Below are 21248 nucleotides of genomic sequence, written 5' to 3' on the forward strand. Positions count from 1 at the left end.
TTGGGGTGACAATTCTTCAGGTAGACATTCTGGGGCGACGATTCTTCAGGTGATCCTTAATTTTTAATACAATTAACTAGTTCCAATATTATAAATTAATTTATAATATTGGAATTATTTAATTTTACCGCCACACCACCCTGTTAAGTACAGTACTGCGTTGTCCCTCAGGACTCATTTAGTTGACGACCCTCTTCAAAGGAAGATGTTGTTTAATATTACGGGCGTCAGAGTTTCGACAACACTGACAGGTGACCGCTGTCAACGTCCTCACTCCTCTTCGACAGAGAGCACAGTAAAGAATGACATTGTTCTGGGTGGTAAGATGGGGGTGGCTTTGACCTCATGTCAGCACTAACTGAGCTGGTCACTAATCCTTCAGGTGGACTCCTGAATTTGGGTGGTGAGGCGAGGTCAGCTTAACGCGGCCACTAATTCTTGTGTTGGGTGGGGTAAGGGCCGCGGGGCCCGGGGCGGTCGCACCGGTAGCCATACCCTTGGGACAGCTCTGGTTGTCACTGATCCCGGTGGTAGCCTAATGGTTGCTGTGGTGGTGGAAGCGGTAGTAATTATGGCATTAAAAAGTCTTTGAGCCAAATGTTTCAATATGTTAATGTATTCTCTATAGCTGTTTTTATCATCGATTGATTACATCTTTTATTTATGTCAGAAATGTGTCAAAATTACACATTTCTGCCAAAATATAAAATGAATATAATTACTTAAAAAATTGACATGTGGTAAACTTTAACTTGTTATAGTAGTGGATAGGTTTAAACATTATGTAGCGAATGGAGCTTTAAACCCAGCCTCGCCTTATTGGATCACAAGACTAGAATCAACTTTGGGGGGGGGGGGGTATTTAGTGGTGAAATTCTTTGGTAATTTTGTCCGATGGAAAATTGTCTGAAATGGATTCCTTTCGGCTGATATCTGGTTCCTGGACTCAGAATCATGTAGTGTCTTGTTACTCAACCGTGCTGAAAGAAAAAAAATGTAGATTATTTTTTTCTCAAGAGTAGCGAGAAAATTTTAAGGAGTTTGGAGTTAGTGAAAGTTGGTGGAGTAAATCTTTGGTGGCTGGCCAGTGCTAAATGATCCTTTGTTGATGTGTCACTTGGTTCAGTTGCCCCATTTTTATACACTTGTCTCAACAACACTGATGTCACGTGTGGAGGTTCCGGGGGATACATTACGTTGAGTTGAGTAAGGTTACGATATGTTGGGTTCTGTTAGGCTCTTCAGCCCCCATTTTACATAGCTTCATACTGGATCACTCACTACAGGGAGTTGTGTGTGTGTGTTGCTTCACCAAGGTCTACTTGGTACCATAGGGTTAAGTGTAGTGTCCCCTATTGTATTGAATGAAATGTTCTCGTCTTCGGAGGCATCACCGTAGGCCATTGTATTCAAAGGCTTAAAAGTTTCACGGAAGTAAGTCATCCAACTCAGGAGGAAAGGCATTTTCAATATAAGTCTAATTCATTATGCTTGTTAGTTGGCATCATGCTGACAGGTTTCGTGATAATTACTCAGAAATATAAGTACAGATACACAGGTATACACGAGTACAGCCAAGTGACAGTATTTTACGAGAAAAATCGTATGATCAGCATACACTATTACCAAGTCATGTGTAAAATTATGGTACATCTTTGTATTATGCACATTGAAATGTGAATTTTTGATGTGGAGGGAGGAATGGTTTGAAGGTGGGGGAGGAAGATAGTGCACTGCCATCCCCTTGGCGTGGTTTTTGTGGACAGGCTTTACTGTACACGTAGGAAGTTTGATATACAATAATAAGTATGGTTGGTGGGGTGAGGAGTTATGGGGTTAGAATGAGTAGTAGTAGTCTCGAGAAGGGGGGTGGAAGGATAATATCAAGATGGAGGAGGTAGTATATGTCTGGGGTTGGTGGGGTGAGGGAAGGTCGAGAGAGTGGGGGAGGGGGGTAATGGACAGGGGGAGGGGGAGGTGGAGAGTGAGGGAGGGGTAAGGAGAAGTGAAGTTTTAATAGGAAAAGTTGTGTGACAGAACTTGGCGCTATCAGTTTTGACAGAAAAGTTTTGTTTTGGAGTTGTTGGAGGGGGTGGAGGGGTGGCATGGAGGTAGATGTTGGAGGTGGGGTGGGGGTTAGTTAGTAGAGGGAGGGGTGGGGTGAGAGTTCGTTGGTAGACGCAAGATTGGGTTGGTGTGGAAATAGAGGTTAGTGGCATGGTGGCGGCTTGTGGATTAAGAAAGGGTCTGGAAGTTGAGGTTGGAGGTGGGGGCTGGTAAGGCAGGGTTTGGGGGTGTTTGAGGTAATAGAGCGGGGCGAGATGTTGGGGATGGGGGTGTCTCGCCTGGCTGTTCTAACGAGGTCACCACCCCTAACTCTGGTGTTTCCCCTGGATGCACAGAATAAGTGTTTGCTATATGAAAAAATACGCAACATTGCAATTAAAACTTCGTCAAAAATGTCACTTCTCGCATGTCGAAAGCCTCCCCCATAACTAGTATAACATAAACAAAAGCTTGAAAATAAAAGGCCGAATTTTGAGTCAATTTGGTAAAATTGAGAACAAATCCTTTCACACGTTCCTCAAACTTTCCATGTCTTTATAGAATTCGCTGTAATTCAACAATTCACGAACCAAGATGGACTGTAAATACAGATTCAGAACCCAAAGCCAGTCAGGCCTTAATAACAGAACAGTCGTTGGATACGTTACTCCGCTGCTGCCGGCTATATGGGCTTAACTTTTACAACCACGTTTGTTTGTTAAGCATGTTTTTTTCATTGATCTTTTCTTCTCCCACAGGTTGATCATTGGTCTGTAGAATGAACTACGCAACGCACTACACCCAGTGTAGGTAAGTCCTCATTGAATCTGTTGCACCTCTTATTTATAAGGTCTTTCATTGTTTGTTTTACACTTTTTATTTGTTGCAAGTATGCCTCTCATAGGTTCTGTTACATCTGTTATTTGTAAGGAGGACCCTCACTGGTTCTTGTATGATCCCTGTTGTGTGTGAGAGCCCCCTCCTCTTTACATAAATATTGTCTTAACTAGCATTTTCCTGGAATTTATACAACTCAGAGCTTTTCCGCTTTACTCCCTGGCGAGGCTAGCCGCCTATTGACCATACCCTAATCTAATATACCCTAACCTATGTAGCATAATGTAATCTACGTTAGCCTAAAAAGCATATTCTAACCTAGTTTATCCTAATGCTCTAACGTAACAGAACTTATGCCACCCTTCCTCACCTTTACCTAGCTTATTAACATTTACAAAATCCTGTTTAGTTTAGGGTGAACAAGTCACAATACTATATGTTATTTTACTGCACTATGAATTGGCAACGTGTACCAGCGTACAAGTGTATTTTCTAGCTGTAGCTCTTTGTTATTACAATTATCAGTTACATTTCTATGGTAAATTATATACCATTAGAATTGTTGGTTAAATTCGTAGCAGGGGTTGCTCTTTGTTTCGTAATTTGTAAAGTTTTCATCGTGATGTTAAGGTAATTTATGCTGAAGAAAATTTTACCGTCAGCAGTTGGATGGTTTAGTAGTTAGATGTGTTAAAGAGCTAGTAGAGCTTTAGGATATTTTAAAAGATATTTTTAGGGGACTATTAACTTGGGTGGTCATAGTTTGGTTTGTTTAATAACTTAGATTTTAATGTCAAGATACCGTGGGTAAGGTTTGGTTCATAATTTGGGGATTAAGTACTTGATATACAGTAATTGTGTTACGTATCTTTAACGTGACTTGTGCTCATCTTGACAGGTGAAGTGGCAACAGACAAGTGAGGGCTCGTCTCACTGCCACTACTCCCTCACCCAGTACACACTTCCAAAATTTAGGTAAGATTCATTACCTAGTACTGTGCTAAGCTTGGTGATTCTTGGGAAATTTTATACAACTCTTTTAAACTAAAGATACGAACACTGCCAAGATAGTTTAAAATAACATACGTAGTGCAGCATGCTAGCATGCTCTTTTCTTTCTTTTCGTTGGGGGGGGGGCTTGACGCAAAAAGGGTAGGGATCATGATATGTGATAGAAATAAAACGCTTTACAATGCTACAGTATAGTAAATTGCAAGTTTATGTCTCCTTTGTGTTTGATTTGAACTTGACCTATCACTTATTGGTTAGTGAATTAGCCAATCAAATGTCATCGTTCCGTCATTGGGTACTGTGTAGGCCGTTTGAAGTATCCGGGTGTTTTATGGTAGATTCGGTTGTTTTCGGGCAAACTATCGTTGGTTGAAAACTATCTCCCGTATTATTAAACAACATCGTCCCTTGAAGAGGGTCGTCGTGTTTAAACCCGAGTTTTAAACTAAACGAGTCGATTGACACCACAATACAGTACTTAACGGGGTGGTGTGGCGGTAAGATTAACTAATTCCAATATTATAAATTAATTTTATTGGAATTAGTTAATTTTACCACTCCGTTAAGTACTGTACTGCGGTGTCCCTCAGGAGTCATTTAGTTTAAAACTCGGGTTGAAACACGACGACCCTCTTCAAGGGACGATGTTTAATAATACGGGCGTATGCGTTGACAAGAAGTGTCAGTTTAATGCACTTATTGTGGCAGTAAAACAATGGTGATCATTTACTACAGTAATGTATGTATGTGTAATGATTCAAAGTTATCTTTAAATTGGATTTTTTTTGTGTGTACACAGTGAAATGAATTGATAGCATTTAACATTTCAAAACCATTACTGCAGCCACTGTGGCCTCGTAATCTCCGTATGGTCATGACAGTGTTTGGTACCGACAACATGAACAAAGACTTGTGGATCGACCGTAGGTTTTAGTAAACAAAATCCACGTGTTTAACCCACATAAATATGCTCCATGTGCTTAGCTGATGACACTTAATATTATTTTCCACTCAGGTGTATAGTCAAAAAATAATATATTTTTTTAATTGTATACTGTGTAGTGTTTGTGATTGTTGCAACTTAATGAATCTGGAATGAGCTAACTTCAAGTACAGTGCATGGTACTGTATATGTGTTTTTCATGGTAATCACTTTACTTATATAAACCATATTTGTAAGTCTTTAATGTTGGGAGGTGAAAGAAATTAGAAAAAGTGTTTGAGGACACCAAAAAAAATGACAGGAAGTTTGATATAATATTTTAGAAAAGAACTGTGATGTCTAGAGAAGATAAACAGATCACAAATTGAAGTAGCTGGGTATGGTGAAGGATGTATTGATTTATACAAGGTGGTGCAGGTAGCTTTTATTTTGCAATTGTGTACAGTACTGTAATTCATCGCCATATATTGTGGGCCAAATATATTGGTACTGATGCCCTTCTGTTTTATATTCGACTGTATTGCCCTGAAATTTTGTTGAAAAAAAATTGAAGTTGGTGTTGCAGATGCTGCTCCCAATATTATAACATTATTATAAAGATGTAATTTTATTAAATGTAATGGTACAGTACTAATGGCAGTTCTTGTTTGGCAGTTAACGGCGTTCTACACAAAGGGGTGCATGGACAAGCCCCCAGGGTTAGTTGGGGCTGATCGTCAGTTCCCAGTACCACAGTCAGTTCCTGCAGCCATGTTAGCCAGCAACAAGCGGCCGCGGCTCGAAAGCATCCGACCCCCCATCCCCAATGGCCCTGGTATTCATGCCAGGCCCTTGGTGGCGCTGCTCGATGGTCGAGATTGTGCCATAGAAATGCCCATCTTGAAGGATGTGGCCACTGTTGCATTTTGTGATGCACAGTCAACCTCAGAAATCCATGAAAAAGTGAGTACATGTAACTTGTTTTCAGTTGACATGGATAGTATGGTGCATCATATGTTATGCAGCATGGCAAATGAAAAGACTAATACCTGTATGTCCACTTGTGAAAAACTTTTTCATCAGAATATTATACTGTTCCATATTTAGCTTATGGTTTAAAAACAATATCAAATTTTGCTTGTAATGTTTTCCTGATTTACAAATAGGATTATCTACTTATGAAAGATGAATCATAGTTGACCTTATCCTTCCCACCAGGTCCTAAACGAGGCTGTTGGAGCCCTCATGTGGCATACCATCACACTCACCAAGGAGGACCTCGAAAAATTTAAGGCGCTCAAAGTCATTGTTCGAATTGGCAGTGGAATTGACAATGTTGATGTCAAGGTATGTGTGTTATGGTGCATGTACTGTTTATATTATTAACTATTATTCCTTGTGCTTAATTTACATTTATTTTTTTATTTTTTCCCAGTTTACTTTTTATGAAATTGGAGGTAGAGATCAGGTAACTTGGCATATAATTTTTGTTTTGAGTTTTGTTGTTTTTAAAGCATCCCAAAGGAACTACAGCAGTGTGTAAGTAAACATTATACTGTAGCCATCTTGTTGGTCACTTCAGCTTTATGGTAGCAGAGACAATACCGTAAGTATCTTTCCATATCTCGGTGAAGTTTCCTGCACCTAAAGTTTAGTGAGTTATTAGGCCAGTGAAATCCATCTGCTCCAGTAATATTAGCATTTAGAATGACATTCCTGTTGGATGTTAAAGACCATGTATTCCAGGTAACCATATCTTTAAACATGTGTTAACATCGGGTAGCTCAGAAGACTACAATACGTTTATCCTTAAACTTGTGCTTCTTTCTAATTGTGAAATTTACCTCTGAGGTTTTTCCTTGGCTGCAGATTCTCACCCCTAAACGTAGGTGTCCTACCTCACTGATTAGGAGGATTTATAGAGTAATTGAGGAACACCTTTTCATGCCCTTTTCAGTACAGTAATAGAGTACATAAATTTATTTAATTAAATGAGTACAGTATGTCGTATACTCTATACAGTATACTGTGATGGAGTTAAGAGATATAACTTGGCTTGGGGGTTCTTTTGCCTGGAAAACAATCCCAAACAACGCACTGAACTAATACCGTATTGTTTTTAAAACTTGATGTTCATATGAATGTAGTACTTGTAAGTGTTAGAAGGCTGTTACTGTACTTTAATATTTATGTTATGTAATTTGCTACAAGTTTGTGAAGGTTGAGATGACCGTCGTGTGCTTATTAAAGCGTCTCAATTTTCCTGGTAAACTTGGTGAACTCCTGTTAAAAGTTTTTAATGTCTCAAGTTTGGAAAGTTATAAAACTTGTTTCACAGCAAACAAAAAGTTGAAAGTTGGATTCACAGTTAACTCGAAAAATTTCCCGACTTGATTAAAGTTGGCACATTATGGAAGACATTGATAAGATTATTTCTGAGATATAGGAGTAAGTTAGGGTTCAGTTTGCGAGATATCATGGTTGATGCTGTCCGCTGTCTTAGAAACTATTTAATAGAGAGATGTTCCTGGTCGTATCCAACTTCAGCTTGCGAGACCGATGCGGAGTTGTCGTGGAGTTTTAGTCATTTGACGAAAGTTTGGCAGAAAGCTTCCCTAAAGCTAAAAAACTTTTCTTTCCAAGTTGATAACTGTCTAAGTTGATTGCTGGAGTCTTCCAATAACAGAGTTTTGGGATAGTTAGAATTATTCACTCATGATTGGCTTCCCAGTTAAGTTTTTCCCAGAGTTCTTTTCCGAGTTTGATGAGGTCTGGACAAAGGAGAAAAGTTGGTGGTAGTGTTGAGAGTGAGTGTGTGGGTTCATAATTAGCAGGACTTGGAGGGGGGGGGGTTATGTACAATATACAGTACTGTACAGTACTTTGATATTGGGTAGAGGTTCACCTTTTATTTATCATTATTGGATATTTTTTACAGCCAATTAGCATATTGTACAACTGGAACACGTATCCTTTTGCAACACATGGAACATTTGTGAGTACTGTATATAAATTTTATGAAGAGTGTATGCTCTCAGTAGGAATAAAAAAATTTTGAAGATTAAATTAATTTCATGATAAGTTGGATGAAGTGGTGGGGGTGAATCGGTTAGATATCCCAAGGCTTTATTGTGGGAGAGAAATATCATAGCAGAGCACATCTGTTACAGTAGTGAATGAAGAAAATGTTTATACTAATGGAAAATGGTTTGTGTGAGTGAACAAGAAAGTAATTAATGTATCACCATAGGAAACTATTATTCTTAAGAAAGGAAAATAAACTAAGTAAAAAAGTTATTACTGAAGATTTTAGGCTAACTCAAGTCCTAGGTTCATGAAGTCTAGGGTAACTGGAATTTTGTCTATACCCCAATCACCGATTATTTATTGTGGGATTACTTAAAGTCAAATGTTTACGTGAAAATGCTAAGAAAACTACCTTAACAGAAAAACACCATCAGAGATGAAATAGCCACATTTGTACTGAAAACATTTCAAGTTAAGGAAGAATTCTTTTTCCACTGCAATGAATGCATACATTTTAAAGGAAGTTGCCTGATATCAGTAATTTCAAAGAAGGTGAATGCTAGTAATACCGTATTATGCTTCTTCAAAAATCTGGTGCTGTATACAGTATTTATGTTTTACTGCCTAAATAAAACAGTTTATTAAGAAAACAAATGTGGCCACTAAATAATTGTCAACATGTATTATACAGGTATAGTACAGTACTTGATGGGGAAAATTTGTAGTTCATATTTCAACCTATTTTTCAGTTACTGGTACAAATGTTAAGGGGTGGTTAAACAGGGATAGTTAATGAACATAATAGACCACTGGTTCCCAAACACGGGGTCGCATCATAAGGGGTTGCAAAGATATTATGTGGTCGATGGGGTCCCATAAAGTCCATATTCCAGATGACAAGGACTGAACGACGTGGCCGACAGGTGCTGTCTCGTTAAGTCGGCACCATAAATTATGGTCACAGGAATAATGCAGTTACTCTCCTTGTGTCAAGTTAGGTCAGTTTGGGGAAGGCGAACGCTGAAGACACGTTATGCAGCAGAAAATTCACACTCATACCTATGAATTGTTCTTAGCTCAATGCACTCTGTACTTCCCATGAATGCAGACAATAAATTGCAAAAAAATTCGATGGATCTTTGGATTTTGTTCGGTTTCTGTTTGACAGGTTGTAAAACAGTGTGGCTCTTGTACTCAAAATAGCAGAATAATAAAGGCTGACAATGAGGCAAGGGTGATTCTTGGCATCTATGATGACATATCAATGTTTTGGGTTATTTATCAAATTGAAATTCAGTGGTTAAAAATCGAGCTATTAAGGTTCCGATATAATTGGAAAATCTTTGAGGCAACTTTCTTGTCAATGGTGTTTGTAAAAAAATATCACCATAACCGTATCAAACTTAAACTTAGAGAATTGTGTGCTATATTGTTTAATCACATAATTATACCCCCAGTTAACATAAAATTTATTAAATGATAATGCACACGTTACGTATGAATTATGACTGATGTAACTTGTAATGAAAATTAGTTATATTAATGATGCACAAAAGTCACACACGAAATACATACAGTATGACAGATGTAACTAAGAAAATTGTATATTGTGTCGCTTAACATGTAATTATATCCCCACATATAGAACGCTAAATGGTCATGTAATGTCACATACAGTATTAAACATGACAGAGTTGTAGCCTGTTTTGCCAGTGTTTACTTTTTTACTTCTCAATTTGTAATATATTTTCCTTACTTGTTTTTACCGTTAAATACGTATATCAATATGTCCGTATTTACTCGTCCGTATTTTACAGCGTACTGTATGTAATGAATTGGGGTCGCACTGGAAAATGCTTGGGAACCCCTGTAATAGACAGATAAATGTTTGTATAGTTACAGCTTTAATTTTTTTGCATCATTATTGCAGTTGTTGAACCACCAGGGAGTAACAGGAAACAAATAGTACTGTACTGTATATCGTTTATCGAACCAAGAATCAGTGAAATTCAGGTTCTAAACTGTTTCTTGTCAGTGTAATAATATAGATTATTAACTGATGATGGTGATATCAATACAGTAGTAATAATTATTATTTTGAATGATAATACTGTACTGTAATGCATATTAGGCTGACAAATATTAGGTACATTGTGCATTTGCAGAAAATACATAGATCCTTCATATACTGTATGACCATTTTGTGTGCATTTGAAAAAATAGACATAGGTCAAGCAATCTACTTTTATTGAGTTATCAAGTTCAAAATAAATATTTCCATAAGAGAAGGGTGATTGTGATGCAGATTCAGAAAGGTGGTGAGGGCATTTGTGATAGAAGAAACAAGTGAAAAACTGGAATGCATGTCTGTTCGTTAGGGTAGTTTTAAATACCCTGTACTGCCATAGTACAGTAGAACTTTTAACCTATTACAAAGTTTTGAAAGCCATGCAGATTGGTGGTTTTGTTTTTTCCACTTTTTTTATAAGAGGTGTTTAGTTTTGTTGAGGGTGTGGTAAGGGTCAGTGTAGTTTAGTAGAAGCAGTTGTTGTAGCTCTTTGGGGATGGGAAAAAAGTGGATGGAATGAATGTGGAGAATTTAAGATATTTTGATATCTACTGTACTATGGATATTCAAGGCTAAGGTAATGTAAAAATCAGGGAGGAGTTGGTAAAGAGAGAGGGGGGGGGTGGAATTAGATGAGTGGAAATAGACATAAGGAAAGATAGTACAGTATAGTATTCTAATTCTATTAATTTGTCAGAGTTCGATATTTAACACAAATTACTTGAATTTTAAGATAGTGAATGCATATTCTTAATCAGCATGTAAAGGAGGACCTTTTTATGAAATTTTAACAATCTATTTTTTGACTTTGTGTGCCAAAACGTCAGGTAATGGCTCGGCGTCTCTTGGGGTACAGAATGCCTATTTTCTGGAGAGTGAAAACTGTCATGTTAAAATGGCAAAGTTAGTCTATATCACTGAGAAAATATATATAAAAGTAATTTAAAACTTATGGGTACACTGTAATCGACGTTTTAAATACTAATGTAAAACAGAATTAAACAAGTAATTGAGAAGCAGGGAAGGTGTGTTTCATGAGCTGTCCTTTTTTTAGTGGGCGACTTTTTGATTGTGCAGAAATTTGGAGTAAAAATAATTTTTTGCTTATACCCTTTATTATATACTACTTTATAAACATTTCATTAAAGTAACACCAGTAAATCTGGTTAATTATGCAATATGCTGTAGTTTATGGGATCGTTTGAGGAATATGAAAGAACTGATTCTAGGGGGTTTTGGGACTACCTCGGTTCAGTCTGTAACTACAAACCTGTGTTGTTGATGCTTATCTGACAGAGTGTTGGGATTTATAACTCATTAATCTTAAATCACCTTTTACCTGGCTTGTTAGACATAAAAAATATTTTTCCCGCCTCATTTTATGATAAATAGATTTTTTAAAACACTGGTGCACTGTATCACAATGGTTACACATTTCTTTTGAGGCTTTTATGAACCTACTGGACATGTCATCACTGTAATGATAACAGGAAAAAACAAATGAAAATGGCATTTTACACTCAAAGTACCATAGGAAAGAACTATTTTATTATTTGATAAAGTCAAGATGAACAAGATCAGTTTGGATGTATTCCATAAGTGGAGAGAAATTATCAACAGAAGAACCACACCCAAGGAATTGAGCAGGTGGGACACTTCAGAAAGTTCCAAATTGATAAAGGGAAATTTTCCTAAATATTTTACTGCAGTAAGCATCTTCCAAATAATGAAATGCTAGGATCCATGCTATGAGTTTGTGCAGAAGTGATCTGGTATAGCACTCATTAAGATTAACTATGTCTTGTTTGTTATCAGATCTGTAGTATTGAAACTCAAACATTGTAGTCATTCTTTAATCATAATAAACTGGTGTCTTTCTGATTTCTGTAGAAATATGCTTAATAGAATATGAGCATCTAGAGATTAATAATAATGCAGCAGTTATTTATGTGTGAGGTATGTTAATAACTATACGGTAATTTACATCTTAGTTCCCTATATTATAACTCTGCTTACTTTTTACAGGCTGCAGGAGAGTTGGGAATCGCCGTATGCAACGTCCCAGGATATGGCGTGGAAGAGGTCGCAGACACCACCATGTGCCTGATTCTAAACCTTTACCGTCGCACATACTGGTTGGCCAACATGGTCCGCGAGGGCAAGAAATTTACGGGTCCCGAGCAGGTGTGGGAGGTGTGATGATAGACGTGTGACCAACAGTGATTACGAGCCGCACACTTAGGTTCTGTCGTGCTCTGACTTTCCCAGTTAGAACTGCGAAATATGAAGTGTGTAGAAGCTTTGTTTACGGCCCATAATCACTGTTCGTCTTTAAATGAATTTGTTAGGCTTTAAGGTAACAGGGCATATTGTAAACGAGGAGAGAAAGGTTCCCCAAATATTAGATCATGGTATTCAGATTAAAAGCCAATTTTTTTCCTTAAGGCTTTTGAAGTCGAGAAACTATTCCGATTATCCTTACTACTAAATTTAATAATAGATATGCAAAGACCAATTAATTAAGAAGAAAAAAGAAATGGTCTTATCAATCACATGTAAGATCTCTATTTACAAGTAATGATTATTCAAACCAGGTTCGAGAGGCAGCCCAGGGATGTGCTCGGATACGTGACGACACACTCGGTATTGTTGGTCTTGGTGAGTATGTAGTCACTCTTGTAACAATGTTAGGTCAACCTAATATGTCAAGATGACACACACATTCCTACCTTTGTGCTTTATCTCTATTAACACTGTTGTGCTATTGGCATTAAGTTTATTTGATTGTAGAATGGTAGTGAGGCTAAGCTGGATAGCTTAAGGGAAATTTCTTTTGTAATGTACAGTCATATGGAGAAATGATAAAACATTTTTAGTTAAAAAATTAAAGTTTCTGTAATATTTATTAAAGAATTGTCTCTTTTTTTTTTACCAGAATTATCACACATGATGTGTAATGCTTAGCATGAATTTTTATTAATTATTTCGTCTGACACAGGTCGTATTGGGTCAGCAGTGGCACTAAGAGCAAAAGCATTTGGGTTCAACGTCACATTTTATGATCCTTACCTATCAGATGGCATAGAAAAAAGTCTGGGCATAACCAGAGTGTACACACTACAGGTGAGTTGGCACAATGAGTGTGGATATTGTTGCTCCCATTTTTTCACCTTTGTAATTCTTCCTACTATATAATGTGGTGGCAGGAATCCTGAGCAACACAAAAGATATATTTCTGCATTGAATATTATTTGATATTCTAGTTGAAAGTATGAAACCTAAATATTATTTATCCATGTAAAAGAAAAGATTCACTGTACCTCAGCTCCATGAGTACTCAAGAAATTTTAAAGTGACTTTTGAAATTTTTTTTAAATATTCATCCGCTAATGAGCAACTTGTTACTTGCAGGATCTGTTATACCGGAGTGATTGTGTATCACTGCATTGTTCTTTGAATGAGCATAACAACCATCTTATTAATGATTTCACCATCAAACAGGTAAACAAGAAATATATGATATATAAAACTTATACATTATTAGTTAATCTGTTTAACTATTTTCTTGATCTGCAATGTTCAGAAAAGATCTTAAATAAAGCATATACAAAGTTTGTCAGTTTTTCTAGACTTACAAGTAAAATGTATATGTATACTTTGCCAGATGCGTCCAGGAGCTTTCTTGGTGAACACAGCCCGAGGTGCATTAGTGGACGAAAATGCCCTTGCCTCTGCACTAAAGGAAGGAAGAATCAGAGCTGCAGCTCTCGACGTCCACGAGAATGAACCATACAACCCATTCCAGGGTAATGCTCTAGCATTTAGTTCCTTGGCCCAAAGGTCCTTGCGTGAGTTCAGTGCACAGTATTGGTCTAGTCTTACCATTAACCCCTCTCCCTGAATCCACTGTTTTAAACTTTTTCCTTGCCAGGAGTTTTCTCACAGTAGAGTGCATGGAGATGTTTTAACACAAGACTAAGCAACACTGACCCCATTCATTAGAAAATATGCCAAAAACTCACAATAAAGTTACCACAGCTCTCTCTATCTCCTTATCTAAGTAATAAAACAAAGATACCAAAAAATTTACTATTGATGCCATAATAAAGACACCAGGGAGATCTGTTGTGACAATATTGACAAGGCACCAGAGAAAACCTATTTCTCATGATTTCAGAGGTATTATAGAGAGCTTTGTTTTGCCATCGTGGAGTTCTATTGACTTCATTTATGTCACAAAAATATTATTACTTATATTTTCTTTTGGGCCATAGCAATGATATCCTTAATCTTTCTTTCCATCTTAGCAAAAACTATCATTGGTGGATTATTGATAATTATTTTGTAATCACTTGACTAGTGGATTCTGAACTATTTACTTGGGTTTCCTTGCATCTTCACATTATATTGCTCAGGTACTTTTCCCCTAAGGAATAGTAGTTCCCTGTAAATTTTGGTTAATTGGGTTTCTGATATTTAACTTCCAAGACTGATGAACATATTATGCAGGCACCTTGCCTGGGAGCAAGTTTTTTTTATTGCTTTTGTAGCTTATTAGGGGACATCCACAAATCTGGAGGCTGTTTTTATCAATAGCATGTGTTCCAACTTTTCTCTTTCTTGACACTGTAGTATGTATATGATACAATGTCAGCAGCACCTGTGTGTTACTTGCACATCTCTCCTTCCTACACAACAAACATAATGCAATCATCATCATTATTTTACAGCAATTTTTCACGCTTGCATGGATTAGCCACGGTTACCCGAAGGTAGTTCTCCATGCTGCACAGTCTCTTGTACGGTTCCTAACTTTGTTGTTTCTTACTACCTCTCCCCATGTCATTCTTGGCCTACCTCTGGCCCTTCCCCCTCCACTTGTAGGCTCATCAACTTCTTGACTCATTTTGGTCTAATCTGTTCTCTCCACGCAGGACTTCAATCTTTCAATACCCAGCCACTCCTTAGCTCTGAACAGGGCCTCTTGTCTTTTCAGTGTTACATTGCACATCCAACTCACCATTCTCATTTCAACTTGCTTAAGTCGACCTTTGTCATCCTCTTTAAAACTGCCCATATTTTAATGTCATACAACATAACACTTCTCGCACCTACCACAATTAAATATCTGCTTGGAGCTTTTTTTAGTTATTGGGCTCTACAGGTGCTTCCCTTCCTCGGTATACATTGTGCATAACTGGTTTCCACATCTATCACGTGATTATCTTTCTAGACCAGGTGGTGGTAAAGTAAGGAATTGGTTTCAATACGGTGATGGATGAAAGTGAAAGGTATACTGTGAGTGGTTGCAAGTGACAACACCTCTACATCTGTGGTAGTCAAGTTGAAAATCAAACCCACAGTAATAGATGAAAATTCAAATAAGTTTTCAAATGTTAATGTGGGTTTAAATCTTAGAAGAACTAAGGCTACTTTTAAAGGTCTAAGTCATTGCTTGGAAAAAAAAATGCTACTACTGTAGGTGTGTGAGTTGGCACCACATTCAAGTGTAGTTTTAGAGTAAATTTCCTTCAACTTGTCAGAATTGTTAGTTTTAATACATGAGTATATTGAGGTGAAATGCGAATTAAGTATGGGTTTTATTATAAGTTATCATTCTCAGTGATATGTGACAGGAATAGAGATTGAATAAATACAATGGCTGTTGTTTATTGATTGTAAAAATGTGAATTTTAAAAACAATGCCCTTCTACCCCATTTTAGCCTGGTATGTTAAATCATACTTTCTGGATGGGATTCAGTACTCGTATCTGTTTACAGTCATTGCACAAGTTTGTTCACAGTGATGTATTCGACAATTGACACATTTATCTTTGGAACCATACAGGTTTAATGCCTCTTCAACAAATTTGATAATGTAGGCTTGTGTACAGTGTGACTTGCCATTCTGTCTGTCTGAAGTTACTCAACACAAATGTCTTCTTGTGTTATTACTTTTGATGATTCAAGCTTTTATGTTTCCAGAGTTGTGTACTTGTGGGCATATCATGTTCTAGATACTGCCTAGTAGATGGTCACTCAAAAGTTTAACCCCCATGTGATGTCCCCCTAGTGAAGGGATTAGTGGAGATAGTGTACTAACCCTTTGTGTACAGTCACCTGTACTGAATAAAATTGTCTAAATAAAATATTAAGAGTGGTGTCATCGTAGTGAAGGGGTTAAGAGGTATCATAGGGGAATGATGGACTTGCATGTTTTTGCCTTCTATCCAGTATGTTTTCTGTCTGAATTCTTCTTTCTTTCTATATGTAGACTAGAGGAAAGTGACTTTATCAAATGTTTTCTTATTTAACAGACATTTAACATAGTGCATGTCTTGGGAGATTTTGAGCACAAGTCCAGCATGATTACAATCTGTTGAGTAGGTCTTTCTGCCTGAATTATTAATGTAATGGCACGATGCAAGGCAGTTAATTTTAGAATGCAATTCATTTACGTGTAATTAGTGACCATTCTAGTACTGTATCTCACACAGTATTGTAGTTACAGACTTTGTCATGGAAATGTACAGGGAGGCATCAGTCTGCTTAACTCATTTATACTTCAGATCTGAGTAGGTTTGAAAAAAAATCATACTGTCATTGTTTTGTTATACTTACAGGACCTCTGAAGGATGCACCAAACCTGATTTGTACCCCACACGCAGCATATTATTCAGATGCCTCTAGCAATGAATTACGAGAAATGGCTGCAAGTGAAATTCGTCGTGCAATAATAGGTCGCATACCTGAAGCTCTACGCAACTGTGTAAATAAAGAATACTTTATGAGTAACTACAGTGAAGGTGGTGTAAATGGCACTGCTCCATATTATGTGCCAGTTCACTCCACAACACATGACTCAGTACCAAGCGGTCCCCCACCTACCAGCCATGTGGGAGCAGGCATAGCACCACCTCCACACTTGCCACCTAATGTCCCAGTCAGTGGAAGAGCTTCTCCTCAGACTGGACCTCCTGGCCCGCCTGGTCCTCGAGAGTCAACCTCTCCATAACACAAACTTCCTCCACCTCCATTGCTACAACTACCAACCTTCCGCTGTGAGTATGGCTATCCCCCCCCCCCTTTTTTAGTCTGTACTGAGCCGTGATGCATCCGTGCATCACTGTGACTAAGCTGTAGTAGTATACTAGTATACCACTGGTGTGCTGGGTTAAAGAAATATAAAATATTAATGTGGCTATAGTATTGTGACATGAAAATTTTTGGATAAATGGAAAGGGGCAAGAAAAACAATGCACAGTGGTACCTTGATACATCAGACTAATTGGGGCAGACCCCAGTCTGGAAAATGCTTTTCTGGACTATTTCAAGAAAATCGTATGTTATTACTGTGCTTCAACAAGTAAATAACAAGGTTAGTACAAAACTACTACATCACCAGTCAAAAATATGAGAGATGGAACTCTTAGGGTTAACAGTCAGACTTAAAGCTGGTGTCGTCAGCTGTTTTCACCAAGATGATTGTTTTTGTATTGTAAAGTGTTAATGTACAGTATATCTAATGAACCATTTATTTATTTATTTTTAATGAATAAAGAGAAAACTGTACAGTACTATAAAGATAAAAATAGAGAGTGACCTGGGAGCAGCAGGGGATAAAATAATCAACTTTCCCCAAAAAAGAATCCCACACTCAACACCATGAGTCATTGCATTGAACAGTATTAAATTTCCAGTCTTTATTTACAAAGTGCAAATGTGTGATTGTCCTAGCTACCCCCTCCCTCCCATGCTTGCCACAACATGCCTTCAACACAGAGTAAATAGTACTGTAGTGTATTTATCTGCTCTGTATTATGCATCTGCATATTCCCTGGTTTATTCATTAATCAATTGTCTAAGGGTATAAGTAGCCAAATCGAGTTATCACTCAAAAGTAATAAATAATGTTAGGAAGGTATCTCCATATCAAATACTATAGAGTATGTTATATTGACCCTGTTGTAAGCTAGTTTGCTGAAAGTTCTCACAAGAATGCATCCTGAGTGAATACCTTCTGATATAATAACTTATCCTTTTATTTTCAAGTCAAATTATATATTGTATATTTGTCCTATTATTGAAGATGTTATATTTATCATGATGAATCTCACACCATAAGAGGGTGAACATACAAGAATATAATACCGAATCAATAAATAAACATGGTGAATGCAGCAACACTTGAACTCTCCCACACACACTTTTCAACCGAGGCCTAGGGGTCAGCTTGCCAGTTTGCAGCAATGCAGTTGATTGGGTGGCAGATGGACACTCAAAGAGTCACAAAATTTCTTTAGTATTTAATCTATTGTATTTATAGTCTGGTGTTATAAGGGAAAATTACTTTTCTATGTTGATCTTTGATATCTCAATTGGGAAAGAAAAATTTGCTTGTTAAATGAACTGGTAACATAAATATCATAAAGGAACACGAACATGCTGAACAAGTTCAGCTAGGTAAACTCCCCCTCACTGCATGGCGCCATGCAGGGCAGCGGAGGTTTTCTCTGAAATTTTGTAATATTTTTCGTGTTTGCTTTGTGGTATTTGTTACCAGTTTGTTTCACTAGCTAATTTTTGCTTCCCCAAGTGCAGAAATTATCAGAGGTCAACAGAAAAGTTATTTTCCCTTATAATATAAATACGATAGATTAAATACTAAAAAAGAATGCCAGCCAATTGGCTGCCTTGCTACAAATTGACCCTCAGTCTCAGTTGCAAGGTTTAAGTAAACAGATTATAGGTGTTTATAGCTTGGGATTTCAATTTATAATCTAAGATTCCATATAATAACTATTTGAGACCATTTATGCCTGTACCTAAAGACCACTGTTGCCTGAGACCAATGATACTTACAGCATTAGACCACTGTGGCTATAACTTGGGGATGAGATATAGCCTGAGAGACAGGAGTTTTTTCAAGTATTTTGCTAGCAAACGATATAGAAATACCAATTGTATCCTGATATTTTAAAAAATATAAGTTTATTTTTAGTAATAAATTTTTTAAATAAGTAGCATGATCCTATTAGCAGAGTGATTTTCAAAACTTAAAGTAATTAGCATAGAAAATTTACAGTATTTAAAAAATAATTTGCAATTCTAATTACCCTGGTTTCTTTATCAGCATTTTGAGACACACACGTGGAGATTTTTCTAAGACCCACACTATGTAGACTCGCCACCAAAGTTTAATTATCTTATTTTATAGGTGACCACAAGCCAAGAGAGTCATTCCACCGTGAAAGCTGAGTCAACATAATCACAGATGGCTGCTGCTACACTACTTGGGTGAACCCTTCACCCATGGATCGTGCAAAGTCTATGTACAAATTTGCCCTCCTTTCCCCCACCCACCCACCCCATGTTCCTTGATGTTCTAAGGACCAAGTCCCTCACTCCTCTTAAAAGTGCGATGGACGCTGCAGACTGAGGAGGTTGATAGTGAGAGACTAACAAGTTATTTGCACGAAGGTTTGTACAGCCCAGATGTTGGGAGGTCATTGCTGAAAACATGGCACTGCTTAATTTTTATTTTATTTTTTATTATTATTAATTTTTTTTTTTTGTTGTTGACTTATTTTTCCAGTCATGATAGACAAGGGGCCATATTAGCTACTACAGGCCATCTCCTGTAATAGGGCAGATAGTGTAACTCAGGTTCCAATCCTCTGTATGTATTGAAAATATTAAATCCTAAGATGAAGGAGAGATTTTAGGTCGTAGGCTTCCCTGCTCGGAAGATTAATGGGTTCAACATCGCCTGCATTGTTCTTTTCTGGGTGTAAACACACGAGTGTTACCAAGAGGCAGGAATTACTTAGTTCTTGAAATTTATTGTTTCACTATTTTACTTTTCTATAAACAACTAATTTGAGGCATGAAGCTCCAAAAAATTATCTAAGTAAGCCTGGCTGGAGGACAGACAGCTTAATCTGGAGAGACATCTTCCTCGAGTTATAAACAGGGAACCCTGCAATATCCATCATACATATATGGTGGCAGTCATAATGAAGAATAAAATTCTGTAAACTAAATTGTTTACAATTATTTCATAACTGTATATTTTTTTCACTCCAGGATAGATTGTTAGATATAAGGGAAAATTTTATAATTTGTATTTTTGTGATGTTATCAGTTTGGATGATTATTTGGTTTCTTAAATAATGTTATCAGTTTGAATGATTAGTTGGTTTCAAAAAAGGACAGAAAGCAAACTTACGAGCAGCAAGCATGGATGTTTGGATAGTCATGTTTATTCAAACCATGTCCAGGTTCTTGTGTGATTTCTTTTAAGAGATCAATACTTTCTCAAATAAATATTTCATTCGAGGACCAAAAAGCACCTTAATAGCTGTCAGGTAGAGACCTCATTGCTTGAGCGTGGTTTGTAAACATGGCTAGTGTGAATGGCGACAGGATATTATCATTGTTAAGTAATTATAAAGGGAGAGAGTTTAATATTTGAGTTTTCTCAGTATTGTTGTCTGTCGTACAATAAGTAGCACTCGACTCAGTTATTTGTTACAGATACACATTTTCAGTAAGAATGTTACTTAAAAGTTAAATAGTGCAGACAACCACAAGCAGGTGGTGCCTCATCAAGGTGACACATTTCCATGACTAACTTAATTTCAAAGCTTTTTTGCTCAGTGCCAAGTCCTGAAACTTGTAGTCATTTTATCTGGCATTAGTGAGTTGAAGCCTTAAAATCAAAGGACTTTGTGTACATAGTAATGCTAAAATAAGTCATCATTAGCATATAGTGTAAAAAGTAAAGCCATCAGGCAAATACTCAGTTCATTGTTAAACAGTTGAGCAGAAAGTAAATGCTATAAATTATAGCATCCAGAGATGGCTTTTCATCTGTTGCTCCCAAAGTTATGTTGTACTATACAACACAGACCCATATTTTAAAATATTTAACAAGGTCTTTTCATGAATCTTTTGAAATTCAAAAGTCATGTTCCTAAATGAAGTTGCACAGGGATATTGTGCAAATGTAAAGATTTTTGTAAAAATTACTAGTTACTTGGATCTTAGTTGTCAATAAAAGACACCCTGGTTGTTGCTCTCTGGTTAAACCTTATTTACTAGTGTTGTGAACAATTATGGGTCGGTATTTTAACCCTTATGCCCTGGCTGATGTAAGACCCACCAGACCCCCCTCGCGGGCATATATCGGCAAAAAATTCCAGTTGAAAACTGGTATTTTAGGCTTAAAATTAGTGCAGTTACTCCATGCATGCATGTGGCCCCCTATGTCCACGGCACCTATAACCTCATTTGTGGGGTGGTGAGGAGGAGTGAGCACCGTTTTATGTTTCACTG

The 21248-nt window shown here is 37.2% G+C and overlaps 1 protein-coding gene across 9 annotated transcripts in view; it reads left to right on the plus strand.

The window, feature by feature from the left end:
- Positions 1-20984, plus strand: part of LOC121860762 (C-terminal-binding protein-like) — a 75993-nt gene extending 55009 nt beyond the window's left edge. For 2 of the 9 annotated variants that reach the window (XM_042358113.1, XM_042358111.1), the window contains exons 2-12: positions 2805-2856; positions 3782-3858; positions 5492-5779; positions 6035-6163; positions 11937-12104; positions 12506-12569; positions 12910-13034; positions 13323-13412; positions 13576-13759; positions 16535-16972; positions 19129-20984. In XM_042358113.1, coding sequence (XP_042214047.1) covers positions 5519-5779; positions 6035-6163; positions 11937-12104; positions 12506-12569; positions 12910-13034; positions 13323-13412; positions 13576-13759; positions 16535-16926 — 1413 coding nt within the window. In that variant the 5' untranslated portion in view covers positions 2805-2856; positions 3782-3858; positions 5492-5518 and the 3' untranslated portion in view covers positions 16927-16972; positions 19129-20984. The remainder of the gene's footprint in view (positions 1-2804; positions 2857-3781; positions 3859-5491; positions 5780-6034; positions 6164-11936; positions 12105-12505; positions 12570-12909; positions 13035-13322; positions 13413-13575; positions 13760-16534; positions 16973-19128) is intronic. The other 7 variants (XM_042358115.1, XM_042358112.1, XM_042358117.1 and 4 more) reach the window with 6 other exon arrangements.
- The last annotated feature ends 264 nt before the right edge of the window (positions 20985-21248 follow it).

The sequence above is a fragment of the Homarus americanus genome, unplaced genomic scaffold (genome assembly GCF_018991925.1).
Source record: "Homarus americanus isolate GMGI-L3 unplaced genomic scaffold, GMGI_Hamer_2.0 scaffold23617, whole genome shotgun sequence".
Lineage (NCBI taxonomy): Eukaryota > Metazoa > Arthropoda > Malacostraca > Decapoda > Nephropidae > Homarus > Homarus americanus.